A 21571-nucleotide genomic window follows, 5' to 3' on the forward strand; every position below is an offset into this window, starting at 1 on the left:
AGTGAGAATGTGGAACAATAGACTCTCCAAGATCAGAGGCACTCCAGTTGTAAATCTGAAGACTGGCAATGAGCTAGTTTTAGGGGATGTCTTATATGTACCCAGTTTTAGGAGGAATCTAATATCTGCTGAGAAGTTGGATGAAGATGGTTACAAGAGTGAGTTTGCAAGATGGTAGTTGGAAGCTAGTGAAGGGATTTGAGGTTGTGGCAGTGAGCCACAAAGAGGCTTCGGTAAACGTGTCAAGATTTAAGGTTGTCAGGGGATCTTTGAGACAGAGTATGCACAGGGCTACAGATGGTTCAAGGCAAGACTTAAATGGACCAGCAGGAATGACAACCAAGATTGAGGAAGAAAATATATCATCGGTTCAAATACAACAGCTGGGAAGTAAAGAGAGGGGAAAAAGGAATAACTTACTTAACTGTTTAATTGGTTGTCAATTTCTAGCCCCAATTGTTAGACAGTTTAGCGAGCTTATGAAGTCGCGTAGTAGCCGAAGGAGTGCATTCAGGAGAAGACTACAATGGGTATTGAAGTCAAGAGTCATATTTCTAGAGTGGCAATGGACTTGGGTGGAAGAGCCAATCATCAAAGGAGAAATCTTTCTTCAAAGGTCGTTGGGTCTGATCGAGCAAAGAAGCATCAGAGACCACTTAGATTGAATGGAAACACGTGGCTGTGTCTCTAATGTAAAGGAAACAAGACCATGTAAGATTGCTCAATCTCGGAGGAATCACAAACGGAGCTTGGATAGGATCGAGTAAATGAGAATCAGTTACTATTGGTGTAGTTAGAACTGACCCTTGGAAGGGTTGTCAAGATGAAGGAACATAGTTGGTCTAGTCGGAGGCGAGATCGTCGCTTTGTCTCCAATTGGGAGATTGTTAGGATTGGTGGAGAAAAATCAATATCGGAAAGAGTCAGGGATGAGTCGGGACGATGAATGATGAAAAAGAGGTGGAGAGGTGTTGTTGTAGGCCATTTGGCCAAGAGTGCAGTACCACAACGCTGTCGGAAAAATAAAAGAAAGGCCGACGGTCATTATTTTTTACGCTACAGGTTCTATAGTGTGTAGATGGCAAAGTCAACATCTCAATGCTACACCAAATATATAAGGGACTTTTGTTTTTCATTTGGGGCAAGCTGTAGGGATTAAACTCATTTTTCAGTCGAATTTGGGAAAATTTTGTGACAAATTAGAGGCAGCGGCTCGGGTTTTGGCAGCACAGAGAGGACAAATCGAGATCTGTTGGGTTTTATGCCTAAACTCGTAGTTTATAAAAGCAAAACAAATATTTATTCAATAAAGCTGTTATTGAAGTTCCTCTTTTTAGAAGTGCATTAACCCAAATCCAATAAAGTAACATCTGAGGTTATGTGATGTAACTTGAACAGTATAAATACAATATATAATTGATATACAGAGTATATATTTAATATACAATATAGAATTGATGTACATGATATATATTTTATATACAGTGTACATTCGATATACGAGTGAAAAATGTTTCAGTAATAACCTTAAAGGTCTATAGAATATAGGTAAGGTTTGGTACATTATCTTGGTAACACTATGAATACGACCTTCTTTGTAAGAGTTACAAACGACTTAATAGAGACATTCTTCTGTGCTGGAAAATACAAGGAAGAGGAATTTCACCAATTTCGGAAGGAGAACTGACAACAGAGAGGAGCAGCTGCTGTCATTTCGTGCTGGTGTCTCCATCTGCATTTTATTTACCTCTTTTTCTAAAATGTGTTGTATCTCCTTCTTGCCCATTGTGTTTTCTCTTTCCTTTATGACATAAACCCCAATTCGGGGGAGATTTATGTGCTAAACTATTAAACAACCAATACTCTAGCTGTTTTCTTCTTGCTGTTTAATCTGAGCATATTTTTCTTCAATCTTACTGAACATTGTGGTCGCCTTGTTTAGTATGCTAGCTTCTGTATGATCTGGAAGAGTTTATGGTTAGTTGACTTGCTCTATTTGTGATTATCTGCTTTTCTTTAGCGGGTTCGTGGATACTCAGAATGGGGTCCCCTAATCATGCTTCAAACTTGTGTTTATTGCTTGAGTATCTAGCAACAGGAGTTGTGGATGTCCATGTTTCAGTGTCTCGGAAGGAAACTATGTCAAGTTGAGCAATAGTGAGTGATTTCATGCTAGAGTAGAGGTTGGGATTTAGCGAAAGCATAATAAATCTTCCCCGCTTTTTCCATATATGTTTACTCCATTTTTCCATATTGTGCTAGATTCTTTTCCTGTTTCCACCATTTAGAAGTTTGTTTGTTGTTGGAGTCATTTACTGTTTGTTAATGTTATTTCAATTACTGTTTTTGTACATACATTATTATTTTATTAATTTCTTGCATTAGTGGTATTCTCGAGCATAACTTAAAATATCACTCTAAGTTTTTGTGGATTCGACCTCGTTCGTTCTATAATAGACGGATATAGTGTACACTTTCACTTATATCCATCACGATTGTGAGGATGCAACAAGTTTTTGGTGCCATTGTCGGGGACTTAGTTGTTTTTATTTTAAGGCATAGTGTTTGAGGATACGGAGCTTAACTGAGTTTTCTCTTTCTCACATTGTGGTGTGGTTGTAGGTGTATGAATGATTTTGAAAGCTTGGAATATATTATAGATAACGAGATAGAGCACACATTTCATAGGAATCAAAGAGAACAAAGGAGAACACAAGCTACAGCAAAGATGAATCCACCTAACCCACCTCCACGCCCACCTATTCCACCAAATGTGAGGGATTGAGGAAATAGTAGATGGGGCTCCTATTGCTGCTAACCCCGAGACAGTAGTGCCCTCTCTCAATGTTGTTCTACTAGCGAATGATACTGACAGAGAGATGAGGGTATATGCGGCTCCGGGATTTTACAATTTCAACCAAGTTATTACGGAACCAGAAATTGAAGCCAGTAATGTTTCAGATGCTCCAAACAGGGAAAATTCCATGGAAATGCTACCGAGGACCCACATTCGCATATGAAGTTTTTATGGGAGTCTGCAATTCATTTAAGGTTGAAGGATGTAGCAAGGAAGAACTACGACTCAAGTTGTTCTCCTACTCGCTAAAATACGACGCTAGAACTTGGTTGGAGTCACTCCATTTTGAGTCATTTACAAGCTGGAATGATTTGGCCGAGAAATTTTGATGAAGTACTTTTCGCCCTACAAGAACACCAAATATAGAAGTGAGAACACCAACTTTTAGCAATCCCTCGGTGCATCTAAATAAATACTTACTACAATGGGTCAGATGATTCTACATGCCTAGTCATTAATGCATCAACAAATGGCGCATGTCTAGTAAAACCTATGTTGAAGCTTTCAACATCCTAGAGAGAATCTCATCGAATAATCACTAATGGTTGACCCTAAAGCCATTCAAGGGAATTGAGGCAAGGGATTGAAAAAATCAAAGTCCTTCACTGCCTTAAATTCAAAGATTAAGAATTTGACAGATTTAGTTATGAGGAGTATGACACAGAAAAATGCAGCGGGCACCCCTGCTAAAGCAAATGTCAGCCACATCCAAGGGATTTCTTATTCTTTTTGCGAGGGAGAGCATCATTACAATAGTTGCCCTAGCAATCCAAAGTCAGTGTACTATTTGGGAAATACTCATAATAATATAAACAATCCATACTCCAATACGTACAACCAAGGTTGGAGTAGTCATCCCAACTTTAGTTGGAGTAGAAATCAAGGACGAAATGATGTTGGAACATCCAATGCTCCAGCATATCAACAAAAAGGAAACTATCCTCCACGAATTGCTAACCAAGGTCAGGGAGCAGGACAAAAGCCACCTAAAGGATCATTTGCATCTTTGGAGAATCTGATGAAGCAGTATATGGAAAAGAATAATGTCACGGTACAAAGTTATGCAGCATCGTTGAGGAATCTAGAATTGCAAGTGGGCCAATTAGCAACAGATTTGAAGAGTAGACCCTATGGAGCACTGCCTAGTGATACCAAGGTGCCCAAATAGGATGGTAAGGGGCAATGTAAGGCTCTCACACTAAGAAATGGAAAGGCATTACCATCGGTGCACCCTAAGGCTCCAAGGGCCAGGATCGAGCCTACTTGAGAAGACCAAGGAGAGTTTCTAATAGAAAAGGATGATCGGTAAGAAAAAGATATTGAGCCAAAAAATAGCAGTATCTTCCAACCTACCGACACAGGTTAGTGAGCAACCGAAGGATAGTCAGGACATAGCGAGTAAAGAGGTCAACCCAGTCAATGCTAAAGCATCAAATTTTGGAACATCGCATGCAAAAGTGGATGAGAAAAGGAAAAAGATTGAACATGAAGATGCTCCAACTGAGTTTCGACCCACACCACCATACCCAAAGCGGCTGAAAAAGAAAGAGCAGGATGTGCAATTTAGAAAGTTCCTTGATGTGCTGAATCAGTTGCATGTCAATATACCGCTGGTGGAAGCATCGGAGCAAATGTCGACTTATGTGCGGTTCCTCAAGGACATACTCATCAAGAAAAGGAAGTTGCGAGAATATAAAACTGTAGCAATGACCAAGGAGTCCAGCAACATCCTTATAAGCAAAATTCCTACTAAAATTAAAGACCTTGGAAGCTTCACCATACCTATTTCCATCAGAGGGTAGAAGACACGGCAAGCTCTATATGATTTGGGAACGAGTATCAACATGATGCCCTTGTCAATCTACAAAAAGCTGTGAGTGGGAGAAGTGCGGCCAACAATAGTCACATTGCAATTAGCAGACCAATCGATCACATATCCTAAAGGAAAAATCGATGATGTTTTACTGCAAGTCGATAAATTTATTTTCCCTACCGACTTTATTATTTTGGATTATGATACATGTAAAAAGGTTCCTATCATCTTGGGAAGACCATTACTTGCAACTACAATGGTGCTTGTGGATGTTCAAAAAGGCGAGGTGACAATGCTTGTTCAAGATCAAGAAGTAAAGTTCTCAGTGTACGATGCAGTGAAATACCCATCAAAGTCGGAAGAGTGTTCAATGCTAAAAGTTGTAGATGAAGCTCTAATAGAGGAGTTAGGAGTAGAAGCAATGCTGGAGTAGCTTGAAGCTGCTAAGGTTGTCAGGGTGTTGAAGACATAGCAGAAGATCCAAAAGTGATTTACCTAAAAAGTGTAGGTAGTAAGGAAGGATTACCCAAGCACATTTATGAGTCTTTAGAACTTGGCAACCGTGAGTACAAACCACTGAAGCCATCTATCAAAAAGCCACTAATGCTGGAGCTCAAGACGCTTCCACAACATTTGAAGTACACTTATCTGGGTTCAGCCGAGACTTTTCCCAGCATACCTATCACAGAAAATGAGAAAATGTTGTTGAGTGTGCGAAGAACTCATCAGATGGCAATTGAGTGGACTATAGCAGATATAAGGGGAATAAGCCCAGTTTTTGTATGCAGAAGATTAAACTCGACGTAGAGAGTAGGAACTCCATTGAGCCCCAACGCAGACTTATCCCACCATGAAGGAGGTTGTCAAGAAGGAAATAATCAAATGGTTGGATGCAGGAATTATCTACCCTATTTCGGATAGTGAGTGGGTAAGCCCAGTGTAATGCGTGCCAAAGAAAGGAGGCATGACTGTGGTGGAAAACGCAAAGAATTAGTTGATTCCCACTAGAACTATGATGGGGTGACGTATTTGCATGGACTATAGTAAACTGAATAAGGCCACTAAGAAGGATCATTTCCATCTCCCATTCATCGATAAAGTGCTGGACAGACTCGCAGGACAAGAATACTACTATTTTTTAGATGGATATAGCGGGTATAATCAGATAACAATTTCCCTTCAAGATCAGCAGAAGACGACATTTACTTGTCCTTATGGAACATTTGCCATAAGGATGTCTTTCGGGCTTTGCAATGCCCCAACAACATTCTAGAGGTGTATAATGGTGATCTTCTTTGACTTAGTAGAGTTCGTTATGGAGGTTTTTATGGACGACTTTTCAATATTTGTTAAGTCCTTTAAAGAGTGCTTGGAAAATCTGACAAAAGTGCTTCAAATATGTGAAGAGACAAATTTAGTCCATAACTGGGAAAAGTGTCATTTTATGTTACAAGAGGGAATTGTGCTAGGGCATAAAGTCTCCAGACAGGGCATTGAAGTAGACAGAGCAAAGATTGAGGCAATTGAGAAGTTACTCCCACTAGTGAATATCAAGGGCATTCGCAGTTTCTTGGGCATGCTGGATTCTATCGCATATTTATAAAGAACTTCTCTAAAATCTCTAAACCTCTGTTTATTGCTTCAAAATGATAAAGAATTTAACTTGACTTCTGATTGTGTGCAGGCATTTAACACACTGAAATATGTTCTCACTCATGCACCCATTATCACAACACCAGATTGGACACAACCTTTCTTATTAATGTGCGACACTAACGACTTTGTTGTAGGAGCAGTCCTCGCTCAACACAAGGGAAAGTTGTTGCATTCGATTTATTATGCCAATAAAACTTTGATAGAGGCACATATCAATTATATCACAATGGAAAAAGAGTTATTGGTAGTGGTCTTTGCGTTCAAAAATTCAGAGTATACTTGGTAGAAGCTAAGGTAACAGTGTGTAAAGATCATGCGGCATTGAAGTATTTGCTAACCAAGAAGGATGCTAAGCCTTGATTGATTCACTAGATAAACTTGCTGCAATAGTTTGATATAGAGATTAAGGATAGGAAAGGAACATAAAATTCGGTCACTAACCACCTATCCAGGTTAACCGGATTAGGGAGCTCTAGGGAAGAAACATAAATTAGAGGCACGTTTTCGGATGAGTAATTGTTCATGATCAAAGCTATGAATGAGGAGGATGATGAGCCATGGTTGGCTGACATGGCCAATTATGTTGCTTGCAGCATATTGCCAGCTGAGTTTAATAAACAACAACTGAAGAAATTTATGGATGAGAGCAAATTTCATCTATAGGATGATCCATTCTTGTATGGATTTATCAAGATAAGATGATACAGAGATTCATTGCGAATGCTAAAGCACGCAAGATGTTAGCTAAATGCCACTCTGCACTATATGGTGGGCATTTTGGAGGCCAACGTACAGCACCCAAGGTGTTTCAAAGCGGATATTTTTGGACCACCATCTTTAAAGACGCCTATGATCTGGTCCAGCCTTGTTATGAATGCCAGAGGGTAGAAAATATTTCTAAAATGTCATAGATGCCCTTCACATACATCTTAGAGGTAGAGCTTCTTATGTGTAGGGAATGGATTTTATGGGACCCTTCCCTCCTTCAAACGAACATCTATTCATATTGCTGGTAGGTGATTATGTATCAAAGTCGGTAAAATCGATCGCATGACCTACCAGTGATGCCAAGGTGGCGACGAAGTTCTTGCATAAAAATATCTTTACAAGGTTTGGTACACTGAGAGTAGTCATCAGTGACAGGGGCTCCAACTTTATGAACAAAGTTGTAGCATCACTACTGGCGAAATGCAACATCAGGCATAAAGTTTTCACAGCATATCACCCTCAATCGAATGGTGAAGCCTAGATATCAAATAGGTAGATCAAAAGTATCCTAGAAAAGGTAGTCAACACCAACAGAAGAGATTGGTGCCGCGAAACTTGACGATGCTTTATGGGCTTACCGAACAACATTTATAACTCTGTTGTGTACCTCTCCTTACAAATTGGTCTTTTGGAAACCATGTGATCTTCCATTGGAGCTAAAGCATAAAGCGTTCTGGGCCTTAAAAAAGTTGAATCTAGACTATGCTGCAGCAGGAGATCTGCATCACTTACAACTGTTGGAGCTTGAAGAGTTCAGGTGAGATGCATATGAAAATGCCAAAATCTATAAGGAAAAGACCAAGTGATGGCATGATGCCAGAATCCAACCCAGGCATGAAAAGGGACGACAAGCCCTTTTATACAAATCGAGATTGAACATCTTTTCAAGGAAGCTCAAATCTAGATGGTCTGGATCATTTTTGGTCTCACATGTGTTTCCCCATGGAGCTATCAGAGTACAAGAGGCTAATTTAGGAAGAGAGTTCATAGTTAATGTTAGAGGCTGAAGCATTATTATAGTGATGACATGGTGAGAAATGTGGGAGTCCACCACTTGCAGCAGACTGATCACAGTCGCGAAGGAATAACTGGAACAGGACACATAGTCAAATCATTTTATTACTCCAGCATTGGTTAGTTTACTCGCTTTTAAATTTTGTGGTTTATTTGAGTTTAATTTTGTTTTGCAATGGGAATTTTGAAGCCAGTCAAGTAGGCAGTTCGCAGAAGAAAGTGTTGGGTTTTATGCCCTAAACTTGTGGTTTGTAAATATAAAACAAATATTCATTCAATAAAGTTATTATGGATAGAATTACATTAACCCAAATCCAATAAACTAACATCCTAGGTTATGTGATGTAACTGGAACAGTATATAACAGATATATAGTATATATTTAATATACAACGTATATATTTGATGTACAGTATATATATACACAGTATATATTCGATATACAGGTGGATAATGTTCCAGCAGTAACCTAAAAGGTCTATAGTATATGGATAAGGTTGAGTACCTTATCCTGATAACACTATGGATACGGCCCGCTTTGTAATAGGTACAAATGACTTGATCCAGGTCATTCGTGTGGAGACATGCGAGTGAGGGTATCTTATACAATGAATTTGTATAAGACCGGACTATGAAATAATTAATTTTTAGCTGTAACACCATTAGTTAATAGATTAATATTTCAATAGGATGACCAGGTAACTCAATCTCAATCCTGAGTGAGTTATGGACTCCTGCCTGTTAGGGCTCGTCTTTTGATTTGTATGGGTAAGAGTGACTCGAGTCGTCTACTCAATATGCATACCATTTGGGGGACGAGACCGAGTGGGGAGCTGGGAACGTAACTACACAAGATGGAATTCACTACTTCCCGACTTTAGGGTAAGTAAATGAGTGTTCTCTTAAGTGCTGACTCCGGAACTTAAACAACTCCCACCCTCTCACTGGCCTGAAAGGGACTTCCGGTTATTGGTTGGACCACAATCGGGTTATTCATTAGAGGATCAGCGGTACTTAAGGCATAAGATGTAACACAAGGGTAAAACGGTAATTTGACCCAGCTATGGTTACGAATACTCGTGAAGGATTGACTTATCGTTAGTGGTCAAAATCCATCAACGCAAAATATTCTACAGTGAGAAGAGTGCAACTGTGAGTCTTTAGTGGAGTGACCGACAGTTAATGAATGTTGATTAATATGGTTAATGAGTTTAATCAATTAATCTTGTATCGTTGGAACTTCCGATTTGTGGGTCCATTCGGTCCCCTTGATAACTCGTAAAGGATAGTTAAGAACATTTAGTCTTGAAAATAATTTGAATTGTTCAAATTAGTTAAAGGGAATTAAGGTTAATTATATCAGATGTAATTAATATAATGTATGTTGATATAAAGTTATAATAATTCTAATATAAAGTTAATTTTGAATTGGATTCAAAATTATGATAGAGATGGATATTAGAATTTTATACTAATATAGATGATTAATTTAAATTTAATTTAATTTAATATGATTTAATTAAATTAACTAAATTAATGTATATTAATTTGGTTAAATTAAATTAGATTAAATTAAATTAAATTAATAATTCTTTTTTTTAATTAATTAGATTAGATTAAATAAATTATTATTTTAATTAAAAATTTTTTAATTAAAATTAAAAAAAAAAAGAAAAAACAAGGAAAAGGAAAATGGGAGGAAACCTCCCACTTTCCACCAGGGAGGTCTTCGCACTTCCCACCTTTAATGATGGGAAGTAGGGAAGTGAGGGGGGAAGTCACACTCCTCCTTCCATATAAAAGGGAGACTCTCCCAATTCCTTTTTACGGCTCTCGGTCATCGGTTGTTGAGTTTCCGTAACTCGAACAAGAAATTCTCTCCTTCGATCTCTCTGTTTTCCATTCAATTATAAGACGGTTCCCACAAACCGAGTTCTTAATATCAAGAGGATAGCGAGAAAGACTTTGTGGTGGCATTGGTGTCTACATTGAATAGGTGTCTTCAAAGGTATGTATCACTTACTTTCTTCTTATTCATGCTTATATGTCTTTTCTTTGTTGTAATTGTAAGAGAAGATCGAACCACACCAATTCGCGTGCTTCCGTTGCGGGATCCGATCCCTTCAATTGGTATCAGAGCCAAGCTCTACTTTCGATCTTGTTTTGAATAACAAGGAAAAGAATGGTGGGTGTTTCTATACATTTGATTTATGTGGTTTGCAAATAGATGTTTTCGGTTTTTGGCATTAGATTTATAGTTTTTCCGTTGATTCGATTAATGTAAAATCCCGTTGTTTTGGGCGTTTAATCCTGTAAATTGAGTCTGTAAGTTCGTGTCGTTCGTGGCAAGGAGTTGATGTGAAAGAGTACTAGAGAAGTGAAAAAAAAAACCAGATAAACTAGGTGGACAGAGGACTGCTCCGGCTCCTTTGTGAGCTCGATAGTAGGCAATCTTTTCTATATTGTATCTATGTTCTTAGTTCTCCTTCTTGGCGAAGAGGGAGAAGAGATGACTAGACTAGTCAATTCAGCTATTACGTTCGCAAGGGGCAAACGTTTAGGCCTGATCCGTTGTCAATTAAGACAATACCAAATGGACCTTTCATTGCATCGGACAGGGATGTTGAGAGGCCAGACATGATTGCGCCTTTCGACGGAAAGTTTTTTCAACCTGCCCTGGCGCTGGGCAGTGGCACCTAGGCGCCGAACAACGGCGCCTAGATGCTGCCAGAGCTGCAGAAACCCAAGAGTTCGGGCCTACAGCAGTGGGGGCGCCACGGTGCTGGGTCCAGGCGCCTAGGTGTCGGGTTTTATATAAAAAAAACTTTTTTTTGTTTCGTTTCTTATAGGAAGCCAAAAACTAGTCTATTTTGCTATTTAATTATTATGCATTTTGAATGTATACTTAATTAGTTGTATATGTTGCATAAAGTATGTCATATAGTTTAAAATCCCACTATAGGTTAAGTATGTTCATGCGTCATATGCATATAATAGTTATAAGATATGATGGCATGATTTATTTTCATGATTAATTAATATAAGTGTTGTATTGAGCATGACATTACTTTAGTAAATATAAATGTTATATTTATGTATGTCATTGATGCATGATTATAGTTTCAATTTCTTTAAGTTTATAAGTGTTATAAGTTTGCTGAAAATAAATTAAAGTCTATAATTAAGAATTGCATGCAAATCCTAGGTCTTCAATAATTAATTTTAAAGGGGTTTGGAATTGATTATATCCTAGGTCGTATACTTTTTATTTTGGTTATAAATAGGTTTAGAACGTCGAAATAAAAGGTTAATATAAAATATTGCCTATAAGGGAACCTTGTCTAAGGAAGGTTCTGTTTAGGTTGAGGTACTTAAGCTGACTGTAAGGGAACACCTCTACCTAGGAACCAACCTAGGGGTTGAATTGGTCAATATTTTATAGTTATGCACTAATGTGATTAGTTCGTTAAAGTGTTTAATGAACTAAAACATTAAGTGTTAAACAAATCCAATATAAACGTTATATTGGGCAAACTAATAAACTTAGATAATTTCATTTAGCCGGATTTTACCTAAGTAATAAACCCTAGTTGAAAATACTAACTGGGAGGATTAGATGTATATATAAAATATACCAAGTATATGAGATATATGTTGTAGTGCCCCGAGTCCCTCAGGTTAGTTAGTCTCGAATCAGGAGATTTTTTTCCTTTAATTTTTTAATTAATTGTTAATTAAATTTATACATATTTATCAGGCTCTAAACTCCAATTAAATTTATTTTTACCGGACTCCGTGTGGTGGATCTTGTTTTAAGATGGGATGGATTTCTTTTCTCTTGGGTTTGGTCTTGTTGGGCCTTTATTGGGTTAAGTTGGTTTTAAAACAAAGTAAAGGAAAACAAAAAGAAACCCTAGCACCCAAGTTCTTTTTCTTTCTCCTCTTTCTTTCTTCTTACCCTAGCCGCCCCCCGACTTCTTCTTCATTCCCAACCCCGCCACCCCCTCCTCCCGTTTTCGGCAACTCATCCGACCCACTCCGAACGGAACGACTCCAGTGAGTAGCTCCAACGTGCTTTGAACCCGTAGCAGTGGCGGCCGACGACAACCACGAGCGGCGGCGGCATCTGTAGCAGTAGCAGCGGCGGCGCGTCCCCCGGCGGCCTGCAACGAACCAGCACCGCTCCTCCTCGTGGCGGCACACGGCGACGGGCCAAATCCGCGGCGGCGCACGGCGAACGGGTTGCTACAGCGACAAACCGGCGGCGCACGATGAACGGGCCGACGACCTGCTTACTCCAGCGGCGGGATTTGTGCGTTACAGCAGTATTTAGGACGTTTGGCGGTGACCCACGTCCGTTCGAAGCTCGATTTAGGCTACCCACACCTTGGCGAGCTAGATCTAGGTGACCCACACCTATACGAAATCGGTTTTGGTGGTAATGAGTCATTTGAACCCTTTTTGAATTGATTTCGAAGGCCGATTAGTGTACGTAACTTGCTGTATTTTTCTGTTTTAGTGCTTAGGAGGGAGATCGACGCAAACTTAAGGGCGCGGTTGTGTGTAAGTAGACAAGAGGCGTGTGTGTGCGTTAATGTATGCTAAATGATCTCTATCGTGCTGATTTTGTGGCGTTTAATACTAATTTTGTTACGTCGTTGTGCTAAATAATTCTCGTTGTGTTAGTCGATATACTTGGAGTAGTGTTGGATATTTGTCGATGAAAATGGTGAGATTTCTGCTTTGCTAAACTGCTGAGTATTGTTGTGGTAATGTTTGTTGTCTGGATATGCATGATTTGTTCGGCATGTTTTGTGAGTTATTATACTTAGTAATGCTTGTTAAATAATGATGTTGGATATTAAGCATGATTGGTTTATTATCTCATTATTAGAAAGTTGTCTATATTGTGGAAGCATGCTGAATTATATTTGTGAGTTAAAAGATGCAGGGGTGGTGGCTTAAGAAAGCATATAGTAAGACTCTGATGATAGTTGGATTCTTGGAGGGAATAAATGAGTGAGTTTCAGGGCCTCGGGTATAAATGGTCAGGGGCTGATACGTCACTAATTGAGCATCGAGGCCTCGGGTATAAATGGTCGAGGGCCGATACGAGGAGTTCTTTGGAAGGAAGGCTATTGGGGCCTTGGGTAAAAATGGTCAAGGGCCAATAGATGGTGGAGTTATCGGGGCCTCGGGTAAAAATGGTCGAGGGCCGATGCAGCAGTGTCGGGGCTCTGGGTAAAAATGGTCAGGGGCCGACTCTACTCGAAAGAGTTAACTTTGGAAGGCTAGGATAGCCGTGATAAGCGTAGAGGTACTTGGAATGTTAGGGAGACTAGAGGTTGGTAGTTAATGTGTTCCTGGTTGTGGTTGTCACCGGATTTTATAGAATGTGCCTATGTTTGAATGCTTAATGTGTTGAACATCATGACTATGAATGTTTCATGATTTTTGTTGAGCATGATGTGTATGCATTCTTGGTGAGGGCTACTTACGGAGTATATTTTATATACTCACCCCCCCTCTACAATTATTGTTTCAGGTGAAGGACTCGTTGGCGACCATGGTGAAGAGACGGAGGAGACATGACGAGCAAGGACCATAGGCTGTTTGGTCACTCTTGCCTAGCTTAAGTTATTAGTTAAGACCTTATGTTATTGTCAATAAACTATTTGTTCGTAGTTGAATAATTGGGAGGTTCCCACTTGTTGTTAATTTTAGTTCGGGATAGGTGTCTGTTTTAGTTTTCTTCCATTCATTGAGTTTTGTCTAGTTTGATTAATAAAATTGCCTCGTGAGGTGGTCCACGAATGTTGTTGACTGATATTCTATGAAATTGATTTATTGTTGAATTGATGAGAAGTGGAACTTGATTTTATATATTTGTTTGCTTAGGGAGTTGGCATGACGTGTTTGGGGTTAAGTTTAATTAGTTGGGTAGTTAACGTGACCTAGAAGCGTGTGGGAAATTCTGGGTCGTTACATATATGGTATATATATATACATTCTTTCCCTCACATTCTCCGTATAAGTTCACACCGTGAGTTACATGCTCGGCCTCGTGTCGCCCTGGGCGCAGCCTCCCTACGGAAGGTATTTGCATGATTCAATATCAAGGTTAATGGAGAAAGTATTTATAGTAAGTGGGAGAATGACATGTGACAACACATCCTACGATCTCCTTCATTGGTTTGCAACGTGAGGTTTCATACACGGCCTACATGTCATCTTAGAGCGACCATCCCTACGAAGGGTCTGTTATATGGAATCAAAATCAGGGCGAACTCCAGAATGGATAAGGTCTCTTAGGTTTTGCACTAATATTTGTCCTTCCCTACGACATGCATATTGGGGCGGACATCTGGGGTCTGAAAATGGCAGGTCACACTTACGGGAAGTTGTTAAGTTAGTTAATAATTTCTTGACCACGCAAACGGTGACTAACTGTTATAGGAATAAGAGTTATTCTAGTGTAATATTTAGTTGAAAATGTCTCAATTCAGTGAAGGAGTAGCTGACTACCCCACAGTAGCTGTTGCTCTAAATCACTGAAGCATCGTCGCAAAAATAATCTTGATTGATATGGTACATTATTACTTTTTGCTAAAACTGATTGGATTTTTAATGGGTAGTGCAAGTGTCTAATATAGATTTATTTTTATTTCAACATGTCTACTTCCGTTATTGCCCTGCTTGCTGGCAAAAAATTTAACGGCGAATATTACACACAATGGAAAACGAATCTGTTGGGACTTTCTCTACCTTCAAAAAGATTAGAGGCTCGTGCAGGCGTACACGGTCACAAGTAATACTTAGTAGTAATCCAAAGTCGAATCATCAAGGACTTGTTGCTTTTCAAAACTATTTTTAGAAGTGAACGGTTCAAATATGCCATTGTGATTTAGGAAGAAAATAGTGGTGAAATATTGTTGTTTGGGGTTTTAACTAACAAGCAATTTAATAAAACTCAACCTCCTTGTTTCCTACCTTAGTTTTGATGCAAAACATGGAAAACACACTATATTGGGAAAATACACCAGGCGCAATTCCTGACTTTTCTTGAGATTTGAGTTCTACTATTTCACTATTGCTTTTGGTTGCTGCAGAAGCTAGGGTAACCTACAATCATATGCCTACGTGTGATTATAATCCTTGAGAATATCTACCAACTCACTTGCATTATGGGTCAGAGGGCCTATGCCTAGGACCATGTTTTATGCGCTTATTGCTAAGTAACATCCCATATTGGTTTCCTATTATTTTACCTAACTCACCTTTCCTAAGGTTGGGCTTTGGTGTATAAATCAAGTTCTCACTCGCCAAATGGAAAAAAGACGTAAAGAAAAGTGTTTAGAAACCAACCCAAAAAAGTTTCAAGCGCAATTCTGGGCAAATTCCGAGCGTGTTGAAAATCAAATCATTTGACTAAAGCATTCCACAAGAATTTTGATAACTAATTTAGAACACAATTAAAGGAAAGTAAATGCACGAAAACATAAAGGAAGTATTTTCCATTGAATTTAAATGAATAAATAAGCCGTATAATGAGTTCTAGCTTGACCCTCTTCTCTCTTGAGCGTGAGGGGAGTTGAAACTCGCTAAATAACTTTAAAAGAACAGAATGAACAAATAATGGAAGTAAGAACTTGAATTAAAAACAAAGAAATGAAAAACTAGAATATAAACATAAACCCTAAAAACGTGTTCTACAACTAAAGATCATCTAAAAGAAGATGGAATGAAGCTTGGAAGGGATGATTTTCTACTGGAGGGATGACTTCCTTTTATAGCATCATAGGTTGGTTGAAACTCCCCACTATTTCCGGTGGAAATGGGTTGAGATTCACCTAACCACCTCACTTGGACTTGGACTCACTATTTTGAACATGTGAAACATGTCCTCCCTGCCTTTCATTAATCAAAACGTGTGTTTTGACATTTTGTCCTCCAAAAATGCACCGGGCGCAATTCTACAAAAATAGAATTCTGCTATTTTCTTCAAAATTTGACCGCATTTTTATCATATTTTTCCTAAAGTACCATAGTTTGACTTTTAGGTAGAAATAATCTATGCATGTTCTACTTTAAGAATATGTAGTTCTTTTTGGCAAATAATGATGGGAAAGGGTAAAAAACATGGTCAAACAGACTACCGACACATGTTTCTACAGTCAAAAGTCAACCCTAACAGAACCTTAACACGATACTCCTGGTAGATTATCTTAGGTTCGTCTTAACTGAGGAGTGTCCTCAGACTCCCACGGCTAATGCAGCCTGAGCCAGTCGGGATGCCTATGACAGATGGATCAAGGCTAACGACAAGACGAATGTATATTAATTTGGTTAAATTAAATTAAATTAAATTAAATTAATAATTCTTTTTTTAATTAATTAAATAAGTTTTTTATATTTAACAAAATAGCATGCCTTTTTGATATTTTCAGATATAACATTTTTTTGAAAATCCTGATTTTAAAATTTTCAGTATTCTCAAATTACCCTTTTCAGTTATCGCTTCATTATTATATATCAAACATATATCACATATATATCAGGAGTATATCTGACAACATCAGTATATCAGAAGTAAATCAATAGTATATCAGAAGTCAATCAGTTCTATATGAGTTGTATAATAGTAAATCACTATTTTACCTGCTTTAACCCTTTGTCTTGTATTTTTTTTTTATCAATTAGAAATGAGTAGGTATTGGCATGCATGAGAAAACTTGACACTTACTAAAAATGACAAAGAAAACTTGAAAGGAACGTGAATGTGAACGTCAGTGGTGATTTTCGAAGTTACTGTGAATGAGAAATCAATTAGAAATTATAAGTAAATAGAAACTTAGGATTTTTCTGTATATCAATAATATATCAGTAATATGTCATTTCTATTTCTACATCTGTTTCTTCCTCGCTTTCCCCCTCCACGTGGCATTGCTCCGTCAGGCTTTCGCCCATTGCGGAAAATTCCCCACTGCTACCTCCCGTAGGAAAAGTATACATTGTACATATATCAATAGTACAATTAAGTTTTAATTAAAGTTTTAAACATCAAAACGAAATCAGCAACAATGTCATTCTTAAAAGGTTTAAACATCAAAACGAACCAGTAGCATAAACCAAAAGTAGACTAACAATGTCATTCTTAAAATTCTATAAATGAAGAAGCATAAGTTCCAACAGTTTAGAAAAGCGTAAGTTTCATTCTTGTATAATCTTTTGGTAAAGCTTGGGACATCAATCTTCATTCTTGGTGATTGTCGTGTCTTGAGAGATAATATCTTTGAAGCTTTCTGTTTTTCCATAGACAACAATTTTGGTGTTGGTTTATGTTGTCTCTTGGGACGAATGACATCAACATTTTCGATGATCCTTTTTTATTTCATTTTTCGTGTTTGTACCATTGCTTTTATCTAAAAAAAAATATTTCATATTTTAGTAGTATATCAGAAAACATATATTAGAGGTAATATGTTCGAAATAATTGGTAGAAATCATAGTTATATCAGAAGTAAATCAATTTCATATCATATGTATATCAAACCTATATCACATATATATCAAGTGTACACCTATCAATCATAGTTATATAAGAAGTAAATCAATAGTATATCAGAAGTCAATCAGTTCTATATCATCTAGAGTAGTAGATAGCACATAGTTATATAAGAAGTAAATTAATTTCATATCATATGTATATCAGACATATATCACATATATATCATGATTATATCTGTCAATCATAGTTATATCATAAGTAACTCAATAGTATATCAGAAATCAATCAGTTATATATCACTTATAGTAGTATATATCATAGTTATATAAGAAGTAAATCAATTTCATATCAGATGTATATGAAACATATATCACATATATTTCAGGAGTATATATGTCAATCATAGTTATATCATAAGTAACTCAATAGTATATCAGAAATCAATCAGTTATATATCACTTATAGTAGTATATATCATAGTTATATAAGAAGTAAATCAATTTCATATCAGATGTATATGAAACATATATCACATATATTTCAGGAGTATATATGTCAATCATAGTTATATCATAAGTAACTCAATAGTATATCAGAAATCAATCAGTTATATATCACTTATAGTAGTATATATCATAGTTATATAAGAAGTAAATCAATTTCATATCAGATGTATATGAAACATATATCACATATATTTCAGGAGTATATCTGTCAATCATAGTTATATCATAATTAAATCAATAGTATATCAGAAGTTAATCAATTCTATGTTACCTATAGTAGTAGATATCAAGTTATATCAGAAGTAAATCAATTTCATACCATATGTATATCAAACATATATCACATATATATCAGGAGTATATCTGTCAATCATTAGTATATCAGAAGTCAATCAAAAGTAATTTATTGTTGGTTAAGACCTGCAGGGTATACTTGTAATTTACAACGTGGGCCTCTGTTTTTTTGTAAAAAAAATGCTATATTTTAAAAACTCAAACCTTGTTGCTATTTTGCTTATTTTCCTAACTTTTTTTGTCATATCTCAAGTTGCCCCTTAATTAAATTAGATTTAATTAATTATTATTTTAATTAAAATTAAAAAAAAGGAAAAAAAGGAAAAGGAAAATGGTAAGAGACCTCCCACTTTCCACCATTACTTCCCCCTCACTCCTCCTTCCCTATAAAAGAAAAACTCTCCCAATTTCTTTTTACGACTCCAAGTCCTCGTTTGTGGAGTTTCCGAAACTCTAGCGAGAAATTATCTCTCTCGATCTCTCGGTTTCCCTTTCAATTTTAAGACGATTCCCACAAACCGAGTTCTTAATATCTAGAGAATAGCGAGGAAAACTTTGTGGTGGCTTTGGTGTCTACATTGAAGAGGTGTATTCAAAGGTATGTATCACTAACTTCCTTCTTATTCATGCTTATATGTCTTTTCTTTGTTGTAATTCTAAGAGAAGGTCGAACCACACGCGTTCGCGCGCTTCCGCTGCGGGATCCAATCCCTTCAAAAAGTGGAAGATAGCTTTAATGGGATCGCTGACGCAGGCGAGGAAATAAGAAAGAAAGTCGGTGGGAGCTATAAAATGGTGGCAGAGCGAGTGGCAGGCATACAATGTCTCATTAAGGAGAAAAACGATGAATTAAATTTATGGAGAGAGGTTAGTAATCATTTTGATTTATGAAAATGGAAACCGATTTGAAAGAGATTTGGGAATTAATGGTTGTAGGATGGAAATTTTAAATTTGGGGAAAATCGTGGGAGGGATTCCTCCTTAATTTATGTGCCTCATCCGTTTTTAGACCCACGTCCTCAACATTCTCTTCCCACACCTTCTCTGTCCAACTTCCCCACTATTAACCCTCTCCCCCGTGTTTTTAAATTCTCGCAATCCCTTTTCTCTCCCATGTGCTCCCTAACCCTCGTCCCTCTATTGTGTCCACGCCAAGAATCAAACATAAAGCAAACCCAAAGGTCGAACAATGAATTCAAGGAGGCGCACGAAACGATTCCACAGCCTGTAGTTTCGAGTGAGCACAGTCCTATGCGGCGCACTCCGACAAGCTCAGAACAAATGTCTGTTGGGTCTAAGTTGCCTCCTCCTCCTCCAGTGCCTAGCCGTAAGGTAAATCTCTCTGCCTCCAGCACTAACCTCCCCAAAGTTCAATCCGACAGCCCTCTTCCTTCCATTGAGGAGCTCCTTGTCGCCAGCTTGAAAAAATCAAAAGATCCCCCTACCGCTCCTGTTAGTGAATCCCCTCCTTTCACAATGATCTACCCTTACCTCATGCAATGAGTTTGTATAAGATCGGACTGTGCAATAATTAATCTTTAGCTGTAACACCGTTAATTAATAGATCATCATTTCAAAGGAAGATTAGGAAACTCGATCTCAATCCTGAGTGAGTTATGGACTCTAGTTATAAGGTATCGTCCTTTGATTTGTATGGGTGAGAGTGGTCCGGGTCGCCGACTAAATATTCCTACCATTTTGAGGACGAGATCGAGTGGAGAGTTGGAAACATAATTATACAAGATGGAATTTACTCTTTCCCGACTTTAGGGTAAGTAGATGAGTGTTTTCTTAATTTCTGACTCCAGGACCTGAACAAGGGGTCACACCCTCTCACTGACTCGAGAGGGACTTCTGTTTATCTGTTAGACCATAAGCAGGTTGTTCATTAAAGGATCAATTGTACTTAAGGAGGAAAGAGGTAACTCAGAGGTAAAATGGTAATTTCTAACTGAAGTTACGAACACTCGTGAAGGATTGACTTACTGTTAATGGTCAATATCCATGGACGCAACATGTTCTGCAATGCATAAGAGTGTAGCTTTGGGTCTTTGGGTCTTTAGTGAAATGCTCCATAGCTATGAATGTTTACTAATTTAATTAATGAGTTTAGTTAAGGGGATTTGTAATGGGTAGCATGTAAATTTTCTACATTTAACAAAATAGCATGCCTTTTTTATATTTTCAGATATAGCATTTTTTTTAAAATCCTGATTTTAAAATTTTCAGTATTCCCAAATTACCCTTTTCAATTATCGCTTCATTATTATATGTCAAACATATATCACATATATATCAGGAGTATATCTGACAATATTAGTATATCAGAAGTCAATCAGTTCTATATCAGTTGTATAATAGTAAATCACTATTTTACATGCTTTAACCATTTGTCTTGTATTTTTTTGATCAATTAGAAATTAGTAGGTATTGGCATGCATGGAAAATGAGAAAAAAAAATTGATACATACTGAAATGAGAAAGAAAACTTGAAAGGAGCGTGAATGTGAACGTCAATGGTGATTTTCGAAATTACTGTGAATGAAAAATCAATTAAAAATTAGAGGTAAATAAAAACTTAGGGTTTTTCTGTATATCAATAATATATCAGTGATATATCAAGTTTACATCGTGCATATATCTATAGTACAATTAAGTTTTATTTAAAGTTTTAAAGATCAAAATGAAATCAGCAACAATGTCATTCTTAAAAGGTTTAAATATCATTTTTGGGTATCAACATCAACATCAAATCAGCATGAAAGTCCTTCAACCAAAAACTTAAAGGTTTAAACATCAAAACGAACCAGTAGCATAAACCAAAAGTAGACTAACAATATCATTCTTAAAATTCTATAAAAGAATAAGCATAAGTTCCAGAAGCATAAGTTCCAACAATCTAGAAAAGCGTAAGTTTCATTTTTGTATAATCTTTAGGTAAAATCTTGGGACATCAATCTTTATTCTTGGTGATTGTCGTGTCTTCGGAGATAATATCTTTGAAGCTTCCGTTTTCTATAGACAACACTTTTGGCGTTGGTTAATGTTGTCTTTTAGGATGAATGATATCAACATTTTCGACGATGTTTTTTTATTTCATTTTTTTGTGTTTGTACCATTGCTTTTATCTGAAAAAAAATCATATATTAGTAGTA

At 37.3% G+C, this 21571-nt stretch overlaps 1 protein-coding gene across 1 annotated transcript; it reads left to right on the forward strand.

Moving 5' to 3' along the window:
* Positions 1 to 3512: 3512 nt before the first annotated feature.
* LOC111025203 (uncharacterized) lies at positions 3513 to 4659 on the forward strand. Its single transcript, XM_022303048.1, has 2 exons — positions 3513 to 4013; positions 4219 to 4659. The coding sequence occupies exons 1-2, from the start codon at positions 3513 to 3515 to the stop codon at positions 4657 to 4659; spliced, it is 942 nt and encodes a 313-aa protein (XP_022158740.1).
* Positions 4660 to 21571: the final 16912 nt, after the last annotated feature.

This window comes from Momordica charantia, assembly GCF_013281855.1.
Source record: "Momordica charantia cultivar OHB3-1 chromosome 4 unlocalized genomic scaffold, Mcharantia_2.0 BLBB01000004.1, whole genome shotgun sequence".
NCBI classification, from domain to species: domain Eukaryota; kingdom Viridiplantae; phylum Streptophyta; class Magnoliopsida; order Cucurbitales; family Cucurbitaceae; genus Momordica; species Momordica charantia.